The sequence below is a fragment of the Grus americana genome, chromosome 3, assembly GCF_028858705.1.
Source record: "Grus americana isolate bGruAme1 chromosome 3, bGruAme1.mat, whole genome shotgun sequence".
NCBI lineage: Eukaryota > Metazoa > Chordata > Aves > Gruiformes > Gruidae > Grus > Grus americana.
The window spans coordinates 108621049-108641914 of record NC_072854.1 but is presented as its reverse complement, the minus strand read 5'-3'; the positions used below and the strand labels follow the sequence as shown (position 1 = coordinate 108641914).

The 20866-nt window shown below is 38.2% G+C and overlaps 1 protein-coding gene across 3 annotated transcripts in view; it reads right to left on the bottom strand.

Moving 5' to 3' along the window:
* Window positions 1–829: 829 nt before the first annotated feature.
* The window catches only part of MSH2 (mutS homolog 2), a 54568-nt gene continuing 34531 nt past the window's right edge, over window positions 830–20866 (bottom strand). The window contains exons 9-16 of one of the 3 annotated variants that reach the window (XM_054822747.1): window positions 17132–17255; window positions 15976–16126; window positions 13323–13420; window positions 10729–10974; window positions 9000–9204; window positions 8369–8616; window positions 4503–4675; window positions 830–2174 (exon numbers count right to left, since the gene is read on the bottom strand). In XM_054822747.1, the coding sequence (XP_054678722.1) occupies window positions 2004–2174; window positions 4503–4675; window positions 8369–8616; window positions 9000–9204; window positions 10729–10974; window positions 13323–13420; window positions 15976–16126; window positions 17132–17255 (1416 nt within the window). In that variant the 3' untranslated portion in view covers window positions 830–2003. Of the gene's footprint in view, window positions 2175–4502; window positions 4676–5655; window positions 5761–8368; window positions 8617–8999; window positions 9205–10728; window positions 10975–13322; window positions 13421–15975; window positions 16127–16159; window positions 16578–17131; window positions 17256–20866 lie in introns of those variants that run through there. The other 2 variants (XM_054822748.1, XM_054822749.1) reach the window with 2 other exon arrangements.

Here is a 20866-nt window from a genome sequence, read left to right as displayed (position 1 = left end):
AGTAAGGGTACCCCATCACTCCTGAGTCACACACACAAGTACTGCTTTCGCCCTCAGGGACGGGCAAGTCTGGTTATGCAGGAGCAGCTCTACCAGCCTCCAACTGCATAGAAAAAATAAAAGCAGCCTTCCCTCAGCATACTGCAGACCTGCTGTACTGATGCACCGCATCCAGAGCGGAAAGAGTGGACGCTTACGGAATAAAAAACAAGATGCACTGAATGAAACCAGGAATCGGGTTCAAAGTAAAGAAATGGTCCCTCTTGCAGGTAGCAGCTCAGCGAGGAACTCTTTGGCTAAGAGTGCTGTAGACACTGGAAGTTCACACAGGGTCAAGGGGGAAACAAAGAAGTTCCTGGAAGAGAAAACCACCCACAGTGTTACGTCTGTTCCCAGGGTCAGGAGACTGGGCAAGGGGCATCTTTGATCAGACCACAGATACAGCCTCTTCCTACGCATGCTGAGCTAAGTACCAGCCATTCCAGTCCCTTACAAGAACTGCCTGTTTCTAGCAACAGTTAAAGCAGTTTGATCCAATACAAATTGTGTGTCATTGCAGTATTTGATGCTCTCAATTGACTGTCATTGTCAATTTTATGTATAATTCTGTGTTTTTGGATAGCTTGTGCTCAAACCAATTGAATTTGCAAAACCAGCTATATTTTTCATTACTTTATGTAACAGATTCTTCCATTCACACGCTTTTCAGACACAGCTACTGAATACACATCTCGACTTTCCTGTTTGTAAATGCAAGTCTATTTTTGTCTTTATAAGTAGAATGCGTTCTAATTTAAAGACCAAAAACATATTACGCAGAACCCAAACCTTTCATGCAAGCCTTTATTTTCTTTTGTTGAGAAGTATATCTAGTATGTCCAAGTTCTAGTCTAACTACAAAAAGCAAACTGAACACCACACCTTTTTTATAACTATTGTTGGAATGCTTAAATGCAGACCACTGCAACGTACTAATCCCTGACGCAGAGCTATAGCACAGCTTTTAACAGCAGCATTGCTGTCCCCAGCACACACCCACTGATGCAATCCCTGAAGACAGCAAGAGTTTGCATGGCATCTTCAGCATGATTTTGTTCCTATGATCTCATGGGATAAACACTTTTTCCCCATTAATCTTTCAACACTGACAATTTTAAATATAGGTAAAGTGTTCTTGAGCTACAATTTAAAATGTTAAATTTCAAGGAGAATATAAACTTGCATCTGCGTGCTTTCAAACTGTCTCAGTGCGAGAAGCACATTAGATAAAAATCAACGCATTCTTTCCTCATAGACCTCACAAATCATGACCAACTCAGAAGTCCCAGTTAAACTGTAACTTCACCCCAGCCTCTGCTCACATTACAAAACAACCAAAATGTGCAAGAGTTATCACCACTCAGGCATGAAGAGCAGGCCCGTAGTATATTTGACTCAAGCATTACCACCCACATAGCAAACCAAAAAAATCCTGCCCTGTCCCCCAAGCTCCACGCAGGTACACATGCAAAAATTTTATTTTATGACCAATCACTTAAATTAGATGCTTTTTTCCTAATGGAGCACTAATATAGCGTTATTAAAACTTTGCTAAATTCATGTAATTGCATCATATAAAAAAGAATCAGGTTATAGGACAATGATTTTGTGTATGCACTGTTGCTTTTCAAGGCTGTGGTAGTTGTATGCCATCTCAGTTGTTACACTTTCTAGCACACTTTGCTGGTAAAATACTATGTGTTTTGTTTGGACAGTCACTAATTCTCTCAATACTGAAAAAGCATTTTATTGAAAACTTCTAGAAGGACACAATGAACACAACTAAAGCAGGAATCTGGCACAGAATGTGCTCAGAATTTTTTTCAAAATAATTACAATCCAAGAAAAAAATGCCTACATAAATCGGTACAAGTATCATAAAGTATAAAAGCTACAAGACAAGAAAATGATAGTTCTTGCAGTGTAAAACATGCTTCAAGAGCCGTATCCTGTTCTCACATCTTTCATGATGTAACTTTTGTTCGGGAAATGATTTCATTCACAAAACTGTTGTTCTTTGCCAACACATCATTCCTCAGCTGTTTCAGCTTGATTTTGATGTCTTCTTCTGACATATCTGTCAGGGGCAACGCTTTCACTTGACAAAGAAAATCCTGAATTATCTTTTCACCTTCCTGAAAAGGAGGGAGAAGGAAAAGAAAACAGAAAGGATGTTGAGATTGCGAGCAGGATTTTTCCAAATTCCCCAAAGATACAAAGTATTATTCATCACCAGAAACTTTTTGCAGGCAAAAACCAGAGTTATTTTTGCACTTGCTATCACGTTCTCAACACCAGAACAATCCAGTTATGCTGGTATCAAGAGTTCTTTCCCCTTTCAATCCGTGAGCAAAAACAATAAGCAGAAATACAGTATTTAACATTGAGAGCTCCTATGTGTTCCACATTAATTCCAGTATGCAACCATGTGAGGCAAGGATTTCTAGCAATAATAGCATCAGAGTGGCCATATTTCCCAAACTAGTTAATTTTTGGAGGAACCGTACATCAAAACCAACATTTCAATATGCAAATGGAAAGAACAAATTGTAACCAAGCAACTGGAGAGTGGCCGTCACCAAGGAGAACAGATGATAATTAAGCTTTATGCATATGCTTTTACACAAACAGGCAAAGTGGAACTTCTAAACAATCTGAATTGAATAGCAAGAACAAGCATTTCAATGAACAGTATTCAGGATCCCTGTATTAGAAACAATTTTCCCAGAATACAGAATTCTGTCTAGTTTGTTTGCATTTTAGAACACTACTACAAAGCTTTTTTTAGTTTTCTTTTATCATTTAGGACTAATGCAGTGTGCTTTCCAAAAAACTTGGAAATGCAATAGCACGCTTTTCCCTCTAAACATGAGGTTAACAAAGGCAGACAAATTGCCTGGCCAAGACTAATCTAAAGCTATACCGTTCTATTGCCTAAAGAGTTTATGAAATATTATGTGTTACTGAAATATCCAAGAATAAAACATGACACTGTATTTGTCAGAAGTGTTTGTCACATCAATTTCATTTACACCAACTTAAGACCACACACCCGGATCCAACTAATCTGAAAAATACTTCACCATGATACCCAGCAAGCTGGCAAAGGAAAGGTAATGGTGCAGCAACTGAGGCAGTCGGAGGGGGAACCTCCTGGCACTACAAAGTAGGTCAAAGCAGAGATCATTCATCCACAATATCAGATCCACTTACTGAGCCAGGAATAAATGCAGTAGACCTCTGAAACTGAAAATAAGGTAACAGCTAACAGCTGCTGTCTAGAGCAATGGCCTTCTAAATGTAGAAAGTGCTTTGAATATGGACTAACATTTCAAGGCTTCCATATACTAAAGTGTTACCAAGATTGCCACTGACAGGAGGAGATGAGTTACAAGGCTGCGAAGTTTCAGGCCAACTGCTGGGACACAGAACTAAGATCTGTAAGCAGATTTATACGCATGCAGCAAGGAGGACCTGACTATTGCCAAAAACAATGCAAGTCATAAAACATCACGTAGATTTCCTAGGAGGCTGCAACAAATGTCACTGTAAGGACTCTTAATCCAGCAAGATGACAACACAGGCTATTCTGAAAAAGCTTCCTGCAAGCTATTGTTTTCCTTTACCTGCTAATGAAGCTTCTTTTAAGAGAAAGTGAAGGGAGATGAGAAAAAACAGTTCACTTAAATGGCTTTACACAACTGTACTATGCAATGTAGGCATGGTCAGATCTATGCTGAGATGCGGGTTTCCTCAACTTGTGCTCGAAGCCTGGTGCAAAGCCAAGAGTACTTTATTTCTCAGTTGAGCAGAGAGAACCAAGCTAAAATTCTCACATGTGAAGTGGGAAGAGCTTCATGACATCTGTAAATCAGACATTCGAGGTCCAAATTGCTGTGCCCGTCAACATGTTCATGTTGAGCATCAAGAAATCAGCACTAATGAGCCCTCAAATAAGGGGGAGCAAAACCAGGTGAAAGCCACCTGCAGAGGCAAGAATAATCTAAACAACAATTCAGAAGCTACAGCCTAAGTTGCAAGAAATACTGCATACAAACTAAGCAGCCAACAAAAGCAGTGAACACAAAATTTTGGCTTGGCTCACAGCATAAAGAAAACCCCACAGGACAGCTAGAGACATGGTCCCTTGTATGACTCCAGTTCTATGCCAATCACACCAACTGCTGATCATTATTCTTTAAGAAAAAAATTAGTTTCATTCTCATGATTAAGTTTTTAGATAAGATTCTTGCCTATGTTAACTTGAAATGAATTTAAACCAAAACCCACTATGCTTGAACATCTCTTCAACTCCTAATGAACTTCATAGCTAAGACATTTTGTTATGGAAAAATGATGTAAGTTAATTATCCTCAAGCTTTGGGGGAAATCTGAATCCTAAAACCATTTTACTTCGGCTATTCCAGCTAAACAAAATTGAAAAAGCATTCCTGTTAACAAACCTCTCTTTCTCTGTAGAATTTCTTGGCTGGTGGTTCTCCTTCAGATTCCCTCGACTTGCCAATGTTTTGAAACTCCTCCAGCTCCAATGCCTTCTCTCTTGCACTTTCTATCACATGTTTTGGGAAAGCCGCCAACTCTGCTACGTGTATTCCAAAACTTTGGTCACAAACACCTGGATGCAGAGAAAAACAACCAGTAAAGAATTCTCAAGAGATAATATGGCTACACAGAGATTATATGAACAAACTTGTGATAGTTCTCTAAAAAAGTGTGTGACATTGTCTGGTTCTCCCAACATTTTTTGATTTACCTTTTGGACTATACGTGATAACACGGACTAAAGAATATGCTCTTATTAAGCTCTCTTAGAGCAGTAAAAGTACTTAGGGAAGAAAGGCAAAGCTCAAGTAGAAAGAATTTCCCTCTAGTATTTGAATGAAATTGAATAATGTTTTTCATTAAAGTACTTCAGCACAATCTGTAGAATACAGTAATTTGCACCATTCATTTATATTGTTTAATCTCTCTCACATTTTTCTATATTTATATGAATACATATATATGTGGATATGTGTGCGTATACATATATATAAAAATATATTTTTAAAAAACAGTTGCATTCTCAATCATCTTCCTCCTCCTCCTTTGTGTCAGTACCACATAACTCCTTAGTCTCCAGGAGTCATCTTTAATTATATCAAAACCTTTCAACTTTAACGTTACACTTACTTCAATTAATACACTGTTTATAACATTTGGTTGAGAAAGAAAAGTTCTCATAATTGCTCAAAAAATGCCAATTATACACAGTTACATAAAATAATTTTCCCTTCAATATCAGAAGCCCTCTGATACAATCTATCAATTCCATTCATTTACATTACCATAATTCCGATTGGCCACCCACAAATATTACTACCTCCTTTTAATTCTGGTCTCCAGCAAGGAGTTATGAATAAATTAATTATACATGTAAAATGATACATAACTAATCATCTATTAAATACTGGGTAACTGAAGAACAGGCAAAGGAAAACTCAGCATTTAGATTTTTTCTGTTTTAACCACCTTGTCATCTCTCAAGTTTCTTAAAGGAAATTAAGATTTTTAAGCAGAAATTAGTTTTCTTGATTCCATATTAAAAACACACACCTCCCCAGACACACAGCTAACTCAGGTCTCTGTTGAGAGGATCCTAAGCAAAGGCCTGGAGATCAGTCCTTTCTGTGTCTCTTCTTCCAGCAATTCTGTCACACTCTTGAAGCATGAAGAAAGGGATGAAAATACTGTATAAAAGTTCCTTGTCATGCATTTCAGGTTTAGTTATATATTTCAAGTGACATGAAACCTGTTACTTGTTTCAAAACACGGCTGTATCCGAGCTGCCTGTAGTCACACCCTTGCCTGAACAACATTACTGTTCCAAAAGGGAAAGAGCACAACACTAAATGCAAAAACCTATGTGAAAGACACCCAGTTGGAGACCAGGTATTTTTAAGATGAAGATTTCATAATGTTAGCTTTCATAATGTTACATCTCATCTGACAGAGGTTTAAGTAGATAGATACAAATTATTGTGCCTCTATTCTCAATAGCACTTCCAGGAAAATGGATCAAATGAAAAGACATTGCATGTACAAAGAAGTGTATGACTAAAAATTGCAAAACTATTTGAAGAACAACATGAAAGCAGGCTTCTGAAGTTTTCACCAGGACCAGAATGGGTGAGTTAATACAGGTTAAAAAAAAAAAAAAAAAGGAGAGAGAAGGGATCAAAGACAGGGAGTTCACCCAACTATCTGGGGAATATTAGGGGTTTTATCGTAAGAGTTGCTATTCCAAAGGATTTAGATATTAGAAGTTAGAAGGTTTAGATTTAGTGTATATTACTTCCCCCTCGCAATCTAAGTACTCAGAATAAGGCACCTAAAGATGGCTTCTTTGAAGATAGTGTACATTGCCAGCTCTCGCTGCACTGAAAATACTCAACGTACACTTACAGCAATTTATGACTATACTTCTCTTCAGGTCCCATGCACACTAAGTCATATTTTAAGCACTGATTTGAGCAAGACACCCAGAGGGCTCTGAACAATCACTTGACGGAAGGAGCTCAATATCTGTTGGAGAAGATGACAAACAGCAAACTGCAGAAGAACCATAGACATTGCCTCTCCGCTGGAACAGGCTGGGTACCAGGGCCACAGCATATTGGACTAATACTCAGAAGCAAAGCCTGGACATTGCCTAGGAAAAGTGCATGAACAGAGGCCATTTCTACGGAATAAAGCTCTCAAAAGATGAGGACACAGAGTTAAGAGAAACAAGACTGTGGCAGCAGAGATTTTTTTAACCAGCACTAAGTAGATTCTCAGTAAAGCCAGTGAAGAGAGCAGTACTTCTGGTCATGCTTTGATTCCTCTTGTTCAGAGCGGTTTCCTAGCTTTATAGAAAAGTACCTGAAAGCTAATTGCAAGACTATACCCATGGGTGGATACAAAATTAGAAGCGGTTATACAAGTAATCAAAGGGCAAAAAATGAAGTCATTTCATGGATTTAAAATCAGAAGAAATGAGTGAGAAACAGTCAATTAGTAATGTCATAGGAGTAAAACTAGCATGGTGCCATCTGAGTGAGGCTCAAGTCAGGGTATAATAAAAACACATTTACCAATTATCTAAAGATACTTAATAGCATGGTGATAGCCTGTGAAGATTATAAAAATGATCCTTAAAAGAATAACAGTAAAAATTAATAATTGGACAGCTTATTAGATTCATCTCAGAACAATGTGTGCCAGATTTTGACACAAGGAACGAGGTTCAGCAACTGTACCTGGGGAATCAAATCCTAAACTGAAAAGATATAAACATCAATCTCCAGGACTTGAGATGTGAGACAAGGACTAGCTCCTTAGCCTTAACAAGAATGGATGATACTTAGTAATCGTCTTAGTAAAGATAATAGCCTAACTCCTTATTTAAGACAAAACCCCTCCACAGGGTAAATTGTTGATCTGATCCAGTATAGCCAAGTATTCTACAGTAACCATGTTCTATCCATCTGAGTGTCATCTAACTCATCCCTTCATTGCAGAACTCAGAAAAAGAAAATTAGGAGGAATTTTCAAGTGAAATCAGAGTGTAACAGTACTCTACTCACATTTTAAAATCAAGATCTTAGTCCAGAGGTAGGCAACTTCACTGAAATGCTTTTATGGGAACAACAAAATCACTGTAGAGTTTTACAACTAAATGAGAATGCCATAGATGACCATACCTTGCAAGCCACAGTTACACAGACCCACTTTATCTAGCATAAATATAGGCTCCTGATGAAGGGAGCAAGAACAAATGGGCGATATAGAGAAGCAGGAGAAACCAGTTATTGTGGTTAACAGAAGAAACTTATGCCCAACTAACAATTGCCTAGTTCAACACCAAAAGGAACAACTGGATCCACTAAAGGATTTTAATTAAATACATCTGACTTATCTTACACTAACAGAACAGCAGGCTCCTTTTTTTACTATGATGCCATTTGCTAAAAACTAAACATATGATTTTTCCTATATCAAACTACTGCATAAATTGGGCAACATCTTTCTTCAATGATAAAGCCTTATTACAATGAAAGAGACATGTGCCAGCACTTAAAAGTTGCACTCATTTCTTTTAAAAAAAGAACAGTTTCAGGAACACAAGTCTTTTCTATATGATTTACCAAAACTAACCTTCTTCCAAAAGGAAAACTAAAACCAAAACAGCAGCAGGTTAAAATGGCTGACTTAGGAAAACAGAAAATAACGGTTTTGAATCCTTCTCCCTGGTTTGCCCTGTTCACCCTCATTTACAGAGACTTACCTTCCTTGACACGATAAAGCATCGTGAGCGTATCATCACTTGTCAGAGCAGTAACGTGTAGGTTATTTACTGTTGGCACTTGGTCAGCAAGAGCTGTCAGTTCATGAAAATGTGTAGCAAACATACAGAAAGCACAGATTTTGCTAGCAATGTGTTCGGAAATAGCCCATGCTAAACCAAAGCCATCGTAGGTAGAAGTTCCTCTTCCCAGCTCATCAATTATTATCAGGGAGTTTTCAGATGCTGTCCTAAAGACACAAGAGCATTTTATAATGTTTCAGAACAGCACAGACTCTGGATTTTGGGAGTACCACAAGTTATGTTGTAGAGGCATAGCATAAGAGAAGCAAAAGATCTTTCCCATTTACCTAACAACGTATGACTAAAGCGCACACACAGATCATCCCAAACGAGTTTCTTTGTCCCATTTAGACTTTGGCCCCCTGGTAGCAGCTCTGTATGACCACTGAGATAAGCAGAAGGCTACTCAAGAACTTCGAGCCTGCTAAAAAGGACTTGAGATCCTCCACTGAAATCCTAGGTAACAGGAAATCTTAAATGCATCTTCCTTAGACCACCTCCTTTCCCCATCAACCCCAACCAACAAAAATCAAGTAAGTGCAGGACTTACCTAAGGATCGAAGCCGTTTCTAACATTTCAGCCATGAAAGTAGACACACCTTTCAGCTGACTGTCTCCAGCTCCCACCCGAGCCAGGATACAATCCACAATGGTTATTTCTGCAGAGTCGCATGGTACAAAACACCCAATTTGGGCCATAAGAACAATCACCCCAGTCTGTCGGATGTAGGTTGATTTTCCCCCCATGTTAGGGCCTAAAGAAAAAATTTTGCAAAGGAATTAAAAACATCATTTTTGCAATTCAACATTCCTTTTATAGGAGAACAGGCTCTAAATGAAAACAAAGAAGATTTAAACTTCTTACTCTTTCACCAGGAAAGAGCAGCAGGCTTGTCTAACAGGTGCAACGAGTAGGTCCACTACTAATAAGGCTTGCGTCTATGTCTTACTGAATGCTGCTTTTTCAAAAGAAAGGTGACTGGGGAGGGTTGGGGGCTTCCTAAATTTTGTGACTTCTCAGAGGTCTACGCAGTCATTGAAAACTAAGAAGCTTTCATTTAGCAGCAATACTGATGACTTTTAAAGAATGAAAATAATTTGCTTTTACCTCAAACAATAATTACAATTTGTCTGTAAAAATTAAATAGCTTAGTTACAAATTGGGTACAAGCTAACTGATGATGTAAATTACAGTCTAAACATATTCTGAATCAGCAAAAATAGATATTAAGAAGTTAATTTTAACTGACATACAAATGAAATAAAAAGTTTTTTTTTTCCAGAAAACTGATGATTAAAACCAATTTTACACTTCTGCTAACCACAAAGAGAAGTGTGTTACCGTGCATTTATTCAGATTTTTAGTTTTTCTTTTTCATTATGTTCAAAGTGTTCATTAATCATTCTCTAATTTCAGATCTGTGCTACTCAGAATGTATGTCAAGGACATCTGGATGGAAATTAAAATTCAATTAAATGTATAAACACTAAAAATGTTTTCCTGTGTAGTAAAATTATCTTAATTACACCAGAGAATAAGGGGGGAGGGAAGGGTACAGTCATTAAAACATGTTTTGCATTTAAAAATTGACTTTAATACTACACAAAGAAAACATTAACAGAGAGGGTGCTTAAAATCTTGCCTACAGAAGGTGCCTACATGGCTACAAGTACAATTGATGTCTAGTGGAATTTTCCACATCACTTAAGCAGGTTCAAGTTCTCCAGCTCCCGATGTTGCCTGGCTTATGGAGTTACATTCACTAAGGCAAAGAATGCATATATTAGGGAAGGACTAATTTCTTATTTCCTACTGTCCTAGCAACCTCTCTCTCCTTCCCAAATGACTGCTTCTAAATTAGCGATCACCTTCTCCAAACAGTGCACTATAACTACAATCATAACAACTGATTCCATGACCATTAGTTCGGAAGATGAGAAATATGTCTGTCTGTACATAAGCATGTAGAATATCCACTATCAAAGGAAACATTTCACAAGAACATTGTGGACACTTTCTTTTTTTAATGTAGTAACAATAGCTTACAAATACCCTCCCTTCTTTTCCAGAGCTAAATCTTATCCCCCATACAGAAAGATGAGTAACTTGCTAACTGCTCACCCTTTGTTGATTAGAGAAATTGTTTTGACAGAGCTTTACTGGGTTGCTGGTTTGCTTACTTGCTTGTTGTTACTGGTTTTTTTGAAGACATCATTATTGGAAATAGTAGAGACATTTAAAACTTAAATAACAAATGAAAAAGAACAGAAAAATTTACCAGTAATAATGTGGAACATCTGCTTGCCCTTCTCAAATGTAATGTCATTGGGGATAAAGGCCACCTCATCTTGCACTTCGATGCAAGGATGCCTGGCACCTTTCAGCACAATCCTTCCTTGTCCCTTTTCCAGAATGACAGGACGGACATACGGCACTGGTGCTCCACTTGACACATGAGCAAAACTGACAATTGCATCTAATTGAGCTATCACATCATTCATCGTCTGTATTGGTTCTGCATAACCTGGTTTTGATTAGAGAGAAAGACAAATTCACAGTTAGAAATGTTTTGTTCTTGCTGAAAAAATATCTTAGAGCCTATACTGAGCCCATAAAATTAATTCATCTGCATTAAAAGCCAGTTTTATTCAACATAACAGTCACCTTATGTGAGAGTCTAAGACTTAATCCTAAAGTTTCCATGCTTTGACTACAAAGGGGACTTCTTCATACTAGAAAAAGGAAGAAGCAAGGCTGTGTTGATTGTTTTGCCTTAACACTAAACAATAGGAAACAGCTTCTTTTAGTACCAGAAGGCAAATACTCAAGATGGAAAGATGGCTAGAAATCCAGTAAGTTTCCTTCCTCAATAATACACTGTGTTTTGATGCTCACACAAGCAAAGACAATATAAACACAGTACTGACAACTGAGACACAGCAACCATTTACATTTACGTGAATGATGCTATGGAGAGGTCTGTAAGATACAATGCCTGCGATACTGGTACTGGGGATCCTGGGACAGTTTTTAAGTTTTGGTGTTTGGGGTTGGGTTTTTTTTTCTTCAGTGAAAGGGATGAGGGACAGGAGTCTACAGAGGTAAACCATCTAACACCTGCAAATGGGATACGTGTGTCAGAAGAGGTGAGCAGAGACCCACAGTCCTATCTGTAACAAAGTACATTTACTGTTCTAACATCATCTCTTGATCTGGCTAGGTATAGATCATTAAGAGGACTTTAAGTAACTTTGTTTCAAGAATTACACGTATAATCCAGTCTTTTTCATTAAATTGCTTCCACTTGGGGAAGAAAAATGCTTTTTAAATACACATATACACTTGTAAGTCTATGACTGCACACCACAGAAGCTTTAGGCAGAAGCAAAAGACTTAAACATACTAGGTATTTATAGATGACATATGAAAGCTAATCCCACTATATAATACCCAATTAGCTTTCCACATAAATATACAAACCTTAGTATTCTACACACAAAAAACCACCACTTGAAAATTGCCCATATAAAAAAATAATCTAATAAGCTATTGATTTTGCAATATACTGGCAAATTCCTTATTATGACAACAGGTCAAAGTTAATGAAGATTTCCACCATAACTTAATACACACTCCAATATATTAATACATCAGCTTTAAAAGTGCCTTTTTATCTTTAATACATTTATCCTTAGTTTAATATTCATTAGTGCTTTCACTTTCCCTTTCTCTCAAAGAACTAAGTTTCATTCTGCTGGAACTAGTGCCTTTCGGAAAGGCAGTATTTACAGAATCCTCCAGCCCAAATTCCCCGATGTCTCTTCTTTTGGTGAAGGGTAGTAAAGAATGCCCTGTAAGTAGGCAATCTTGGAGTAAGATATATGGAAATTAATTAGGAGAACACCTCAATTACTGTGTTCAGTTTTGGGACTCTCACTACAAGAAAGACATTGAGGTGCTGGAGCATGTCCAAAGAAGGGCAACGAAGCTGGTGAAGGGTTTAGAGAACAAGTGTTATGAGGAGTGGTTGAGGGAACTGGGGTTGTTTAGCCTGGAGAAAAGGAGGCTGAGGGGAGACCTTACTGCTCCCTACAACTACCTGACAGGAGGTTAGAGCCAGGTGGGTGTTGGTCTCTTCTCCCAAGTGAAAAGTGATAGGACAAGAGGAAACGGCCTCAAGTTGTGCCAGGGGAGGCTTAGATTGGATATTAGGAGAAATTTCTTCACCAACAGGGTTGTCAAGCATTGGAACAGGCTGCCCAGGGAAGTGGATGAGTCACCATCCCCAGAGGTGTTTAAAAGATGTGTAGATGTGGCGCTTAGGGACATGGTTGGACTTGGCAGTGCTAGGTTAATGGTTGGACTCAATGGTCTTAAAGGTCTTTTCCAACCAAAACAATTCTATGATTCAAATTTTTTATTGTACCATGTAAGTGATGACTAACTTGATCTTATATTGCATACCAATGTTTGTTCTTCACCATCCTTCGCAGACCTCAAGTCCCATTCCCTCAGTTCTCTCTTGTCCTTTACCTCTTCTGCCTTCTACTTAGCCTGCCGTTTGGGTGGGGATGCCCACAGGGAGGCAAGTGGAGGACAGATATGGCCATTATGGGCATATTTTTGTCCCTTTTATGCGATTAGCATTTGCACACACCCCATCACTGCCCATCTGTAGCAATGCCAGGAAAAGGTCTGACCACAGAAGACAACGTATTTCAAACCTTCAACAACTGTGTAAAAGCCAAACCTCATTTTTCACACTAATTCTTTGGGGAATACTATGGTTCTTCTCTGTAGAAGTACCTACAAATAATTGCAAGTCCTCCCAGCATTCCAGACTGTGATACACATCAACATTGACATATTCACCTGAAGCAATGTTAATGATTTCCTTAACAATTGCATCCTGAGCCTCTTCATACTCTTCTCTGTTCTTTATGTATTCATCATTGACGGAGCTCAGCTTGCTGTGAACAAAACCACAATATTTAGAAGCTGTGATGTTTTGTCTTCATTGCTACAAACTTCTGGCCTTCTCATCTGTGAGTCAATACCAGTTGTCCCCACCTGATTTAACAGCAAGTTTCAGCACAAGGACCACAAAGCAACTAACCTACAATTCATCCACACCAGGATATCAGTAAGATCAATTCCAAGTTGAAGATCACCCATAAGGGCCAAATCAGCAATTCTAGCAGCTCTGAACACAATTCTTAAAAATCTTATGGTATTTGTTTGTTATAGACATGCTATGTGATAAGGACTTGCTCTTAAAGCTGAATTTCTGGCCATTTTGCAGGAAAATGTGGCATGTTACAGAACTGACAGAGGAGAACTGCTGCTAAGCAACTGTGTAATTAGCCCAGAGTTCTACAACAGGCTTATCAGAGCTGAAGGCAATGACTTCCTTCATTCAGTAAAAACCTCAGTGAACTACTGTCACTAAGAACAGGTTCCTGTCTTCAAATTAAGGTAAGCTGAAATCAAGAGAGCATTTAAACAAGTGTTCATTCTTCCCAAGCTTGTCTCCCTGTGCGGAGCGGAGTCTGCAGGACTGAATATGAAACACTCCAAGTAGTGCACCCACACTATCAGCAGAATTCAGCCTTGTGCTTCTAGTACCATCTACAGAAGCAACTGAAGTCTGTTTTATTAGTAATCCATGGAATTCCTCCTTAGGAAAGTAAGAGATGACACTTACAGTAGAGGTTCTAAGTACCATCTTCTCAGTTATGGAAAAGCCTAACTTCATCATTACATTTAGATTCATAACATATTTAGAAAAAAAAGCTGTTTTAAATTTCAGGGATGTTTTGAAAAAATATCCTCTGAGTAAATGTTAAAACAAAATGCAATTAAGGTTTACACTTTGTTCATTTAAGTAAATTGGTGCGAAATACAGTAACATATTGGATAGCATTGAACCAATATGTTTGCCCTCATTTTCAAAGCAGATGATTTATTACTTATGAAAGTGAGTGACTAACAGAAACAGTCACTATTAGTAATAGCACTGGCTTGAAACCAACCTTGCCCTGTAGGCAGTGCTCCTCATACATGTCTCTCACTCAAGATCTCTCTCTCAATAAACTCACTTCTCTGATGCTAACTGCAGCAGGAACTGGTATACGTAAAGCAATAGCAGCATGGTTTGTTTGAAACAGACTGCACAATGTATTAATCTCTGCCATTTTTACCCTTCTGTATGTAACACACGCAGGAGACAAAGACTAGTTTTCTCCTGGACCTGCCACTGACAGACAAGGAAGAACTTGTCACAGGGTTGAAGTCCAGGTAGTGGCTGATTAGCAGCAGCATTTCTTAGGGTTGATACTGGGTCTGATACTATTTATGCCTTGATTAACAACCTGCATGATGGGACCGAATGCACTCTCAGCAAGGTTGTGAACACCACGTTAAGGGAAGCTGTCAGTACACCAGAGGACAGGCTGCCATTCACTGGGATATCTACAGGCTGGAGAAATAGGTGGATAAGAATTTCAACATGGGAAAATGCGAAGTGCTGCACCTGGGATGAAATAACTCCATGCGATTGTACAGACTGGAGTCCAAATGGCTATAAAACAGCTGTAAAGTGACTTTGTTTTCACAAAGAGTGGTTCAGCACTGGAACTTGTGTCCCACCAGGTTATGAAGGATGCTTGGAGGATGGACACCTGGGCAAGGCCTTGACCTACCTCATATAACTTTGAGATAAGATCTAATTTCCAAGGTGGCTCTGCTTTGAGTGAGGGGTTAGACCAGTTAACCTCAAGAGATTGCCTTCAACCTCAGTTATTACCCAATTCTGCATATGCAACTGTCTACTTTGTTTGCTTTGTGTAAGAATAAAAAGTACCCAGAGACATCGGATGACTGAGGTAGTCCTTACTCCTTCTAAAAAAGCTCTAAAAGAGCTAAAAAGTCAACAAAAAGTATAGACTTTTTGCTTGGCTGACCTGTGACACAACTGCTGTCCAGACAGGGAGACACTGAAACAGCATCAATGCAATTAGCCTGAAGACTGAAATTTTTAAATAGCTTAACCTATAGAGCCACAGAACAGACATCCAGTACATAGGACTAACAGAAATTGCAGCATAATTTGGAAAAAAAAAGAAAAAAAAAGGGTAATCACCAAAACTGCTGCATGTCATATTTGGTGATAAACATACAGCTCTTTTCCTATTGCAGCTTGTTAAAGTGTCTGAATAAACACTCACAGTGAGTGCAATTATGCTACTAGGTGCAGCTAAAACAGAGAAATTAGCCCAAGTCCAAGGACCAAAAATAGCTAACAGTTGGCAAAGTAAATGCAGAATGCAGCTTTTAACAGAAACCGTACAACTACTGCTCCCTCATGCCAGTCTTGCTCAATATCTCAATCTATGAGCCAATTAAAAAGGTGAAAATTCAGCCATTCAAGATGTAGGGAAACCAGTTTGTCAGCATAATTATAAAGAAAGGAACAATTTTGTTTCCTTCACAACAGGCTCAAAAAACTACCAAGATGATCTCATACCTGTTAGTAAATTTAACACCATTCTTCTGCGTATCAACTATTCCATATTTTGAATTGTTACGGAGAACTTTTTCCTCCTTGCAAGTTATTCGAAAGTGATGTCCAAACTGTGAATTTGTCTCCAGTTTGATACTTTTGCCAGCTTCCAAACCTTTTAGGGAAAAAAAAAACAAACCACAAACCAAAACCCAACCGTGTTATAAAAAATCCTGCAGCTTGCGCTATTTCTGCTCACTAACTCCCAGTTTGTATGATGTAGCCTCTCTTACATACACTATCCAGTATACTTGCTTTGGTTCTATACAAGTATGTGAAATACTCAGACCTAATGAGTTTACCAATTCATTCTCTGCTCTTACTTTGATAGGCTCTCGAACTGCATATTCAAATGAGGTTCAGATTTATTCTATTGCTACATATTCTCCAGAAATGTGAAAAACATTCATAGGACACTGCAAGGTCATTCTGTGTTGCTGCTGTAAAGGAGAGCACCTGTAATCTTGTGGTCCTTTTACTAACACACTCTTCTGCTGGTGGGATTTTCCATGCCATCCCTACACAACCTTGTCTTTCCTTCTTTTCATCCAGGTATGTTGTTTACACTAAAAAAAAATCAAGACTAAAAATGTATGCAAGCCCTTAAAGTTGCAGCCTAAAATAACTATAGTGTTGCTAGTTTTCCTTGTCATATTTGCATTAAATATTGATTTTTTTTTTTTTTAAAAAGTTGCTCTTTGAATGCCTGGTTCATCAGCTGCACACAGAATTTTTTGCATAGGATAATAAATTCTTTTCATGTCTCATGGAGAATGCATGGGAGCTGGGCAGAGGGGGGGGGGAGGTTCAATGTATGTCCTCAAAGAATGTAAAATAGAAGTAGGTTTAGCCAAGAGTTAGATGAGTTACAGTTCTATAAAATGAGTTCTGCAGTATCTTGCAACATACATTATAATTTCTGAAATGCTATCCTTAAAAAAAGGCCAAGTTTAAACCAAAAATGACTCCATTTTCAGACTGTACTGTGACAACTAAAGTCACCCCAACCTAATAATAAAATAATAGAAACATTCCTTAACTCCTCTAAACCAGTTTTTATTACTTTATCTCAAAACATTTTACGAAGGAGGTAAGAATCAAAGATAGTTTCATACCCTACCTAGTTCTTTGGCTGCGCTCTTTAAAAAGGACTGCATTTTTTCTTCCAGTTCATTCATCTTCTCTCTTAATTCTGTCAAATTAGGATCAAAAGAAGCCTTGACAAGAAATTCATGATTCTCCACCTAAAAAAAAAAACAAGAAAAAATTCATGTGAAAGTAGGCAGTTAAAAAGAAAAAAAAAATCACCTCCCTGATAACAGAGTGAAATTAATTTCCTTAATCATTTATTCAATGTACCTTTTTATATAATTTTAATGCAATGCTGTTTGTGATAATTGGTGTCTGATTCAACTATGAAACAAATCTCAAACACTTGTTTTCTCAAATAATAAACTTTATACAAGCAAAATATACCAATTTAACTGACTCCTTTACTTTGAAATGGAGCTGTCCACACATTTATTTGCATACAAATAACTGAGCAGGAGGCACAAAACCCCAGAAATCTGAGGAAACTAATTTGTTACGTACATAATATGCTAGCCAGTACTTATGCACCTAATCAAGTCAGTGTAAAAGGATGGGAAGTCTTTGGAAATAGACATTTCTAAAACAGTAATTCCTGCCCAAAACACACTCAAGAGTTTACAGAATAAGCCTACACAATATCATCAAAAAATCCTATGCAATTTCAACCCAGTTATTTTAGAGTTGAAAAGCATACACATTTCCTTCCAAGCTACGTTTTCAGAAGCACTGATGAAGTTGTATTTCATCTTTTTCCCCTCTCTTCCCCATGCTTCCACTGCCAAGTTTGTGTTTCTGATGATCTTACAAGCTTCAAGTTTAATTTGCAAGCACAACTTGTAACTGCTAAATAAAAGAAACTCAATTTTTAATATACAAATTTTTACAATCAACAAAATATTAGCATTGTTGTCCGACATGGAAACTAAGCACTGGATTTCATATTAGTAATATATTTCATCTAATTAAGTTAAAAGAACCAACCAACACTTTCACGAAGCTTCCTTTAGCTGCAAAGTTGTATGCAAAGCAGCTGCAAATACTTTGCAAAACACACTGAAGCAAAATGGTATTTTACATAAAATTTCACTTTTATCCACAAGTATATGTTAGTAAAAGAAGGAAGAAGAAAGGGAGTTTCAAGAGCTCCTTTACTCCTTCCCCGACAACAGAAGTATCCCTAGAAAGTACTGAGTAACAGGAACTACAACTGCAAGAACCACCACATACATCTTGTTCTACTAAGCACAAGAAGCATTTGAAATCTGCAGTGCATCAAAACAATTAAACAATTGTAAAAGCATTAGACTGAAGATTCCCAGGTTTTGCAGCAACTTGGAACAAAGACCTGGGAATGTAATCTGAAGAGGAAAGCCATGGGGTTTAAACATTTTTAATTTGGAATGGTGGGACAAGTAAATTTTCATATGAAGAAAATGCATAGCATACTGTACATTCAAAGGATTGCTACTATATTCTGAAAATGATCTTCTCCTAACAGATAAACTGATCTTCCACAGATGTTCCATCATGGAAAACTGAACCATTGGTGCTCATTTTCTCTGTGCAATTCCCTCAGTGCAAGACATTACACTCGCCTGATGCTTTGCTTCCAGTTGTGTTGTGTGCAAACATACTGCAGTAGCAAAATTCTCCAGCCCCTTAATCAGAGATATGGACTCCACAAAATAACGGATTACAAGATTTTAGAGGACTATCTTGAAACTTGAAGGCGTTAAGAAAGGGGTATGAACAAATTCATTCCCTATTATGAACCTGTTGATAGGCCTACTCCTCCTATTCCCTTAATAATTCTGCAAAAAGAACAGCAGTGAACATTAATGACAGAGCACACATCAGAAAAGACTGGTTTTATAGGGTAGATCCTGGATCTGACACAGAAACTGGAATGGTTGGGCTGCAAACGCTGCACATGCCAGCCCTCGTCATGACCGGCGTCATCAGACAACCAAGGCTGACAATCAAGTGAAAACTTATTTTCTTACAGAGTTTCAAAGAATTATTTGAAGCCTGGAATAACCTGCAGAAATCCCATAATGTCAGGAGAAGGAAGGTGACATTCCCAAGGACCCATAACGCTCCAGCAGCCCCAGCTGGGCTCCCAGTCTGGTTGTCGGTTCCAGCCTTCACCCAGGCTGCCATGTCAGAGAGGCTGACCAGAACCAAAACCATGCCCTGCACTTCCACCCTTCAGGGCCTCCTCGCCGCAGACAAGCTTTCATTTCACTGCAAGCAAAGATTCATATGTGGCTAGAGCTGATAATGTGCAAAAAAGCTGTATTACTGCCTCACCCACCGCTCAGTCCAGCGGTCACGGGAAAGGAATTTGTTTTCATATGCTTGTTGCTAACTCCATTACAGCTTCAACAGACCTGTGATGACAATTGAATCCAGAGGCTGGTAGTGTGCAAGAAATAAATTCTAAACTGATGTGAAGTTTTGGGACAGGAGCACTGAAGTAAAATTACTTCAGTTTCCATTTACATTAATAGTCTGGGTTAGGGACTGCAGCAGTTCAAATGTGTAAGATCTGGGTTTGAAGACAGCTTCTAATATATTGCATTACCCACCCCAACTATTACAGGGCAGCTCCTTCCTCACTCGGGCCTCGTGAAGTAACCCTCAGCAGGCGACACACAGAACTGCTCCATCTGACCATGCTCCCCAAGTGAAAGCCAAGTGTGATCAAGTGAATAGAAAACATTTAAAAATTAAATTTAAAGTTCAGCTAAACGTCTAAGGAAGTAAAATAATTATGGTTTATTAAAAATATTAAAAACTAGTGCTAGTAATTAATATATAAAAACATCAGGCACCCACAACTATACTACCCTCTAATGTTTTCCTCAAGCTGTGCTCCTCCTACAGCAGTATCTCAGCTATAATTAGGTAAGTCATTTAAAGCAAACTTTTGCTTTTCTCTTCCACAGCCCTCAGTGTGAACATGGCCAACAATCTGGCGGGGCAAGCATTAACAGGAATGTGGTTTTTGAGTTCTTGGTGCTTTGTACCTAATGGTCTACCATCAGTTACGGTCCAGTAAGGCTACACCTCGCCAGAAAAATGGAAGGAAATACCAGTGAACCCAACTCACTCCCCTCTCATCTCGCCAAAAGAATAATAAAAATACTCATCATAACTGTGACATTTCACTGATATATTGATCACTGAAATGCACTTAAGTCTAAATTACAACTCAGTACTGCATTAAATACAAATGCTGAATTTGCTTTAGAGATTAAGGGATGCAACAGACACGTGCAACAGATTGGTCTGAACACTCTCGCTACCACCTTCAGTCTATATATAACCTTTTACTGGCAAGAGTCATGCAAAGGGTTATAATGAAAGCAAATCCCTTAATGCAATACGGATAAGAAGCAGCTAGGCATTCCTTTTTCTTCAACTAATCATGCTGGGTTTTTTTTTTTTAGTAAAGTTTTTGCTTAGAGCTACTCTGAAATGAATGTTCAAAGTATAAATTATTTAATGTGGTAAGTAGCAGACTAACATCACAGCATTGACAACACTTTCATACCTGCATATGTTTAGTTACAGGAAGTAAGACCCAAGTGAGTGACATTTCCAAGGGGTGCTCAAATGAATGAGGTGACAGCAAATAATTTGCAAGCTCTGGGACTATGCTGAGCTAGCTAGCTAATCTGAAAAACAAGTGCTTCCGTAAAGGGCTGTGCTCTTAATACTCAAACCAAAATACTATATACCAAAAGCGCTAACAAACTTT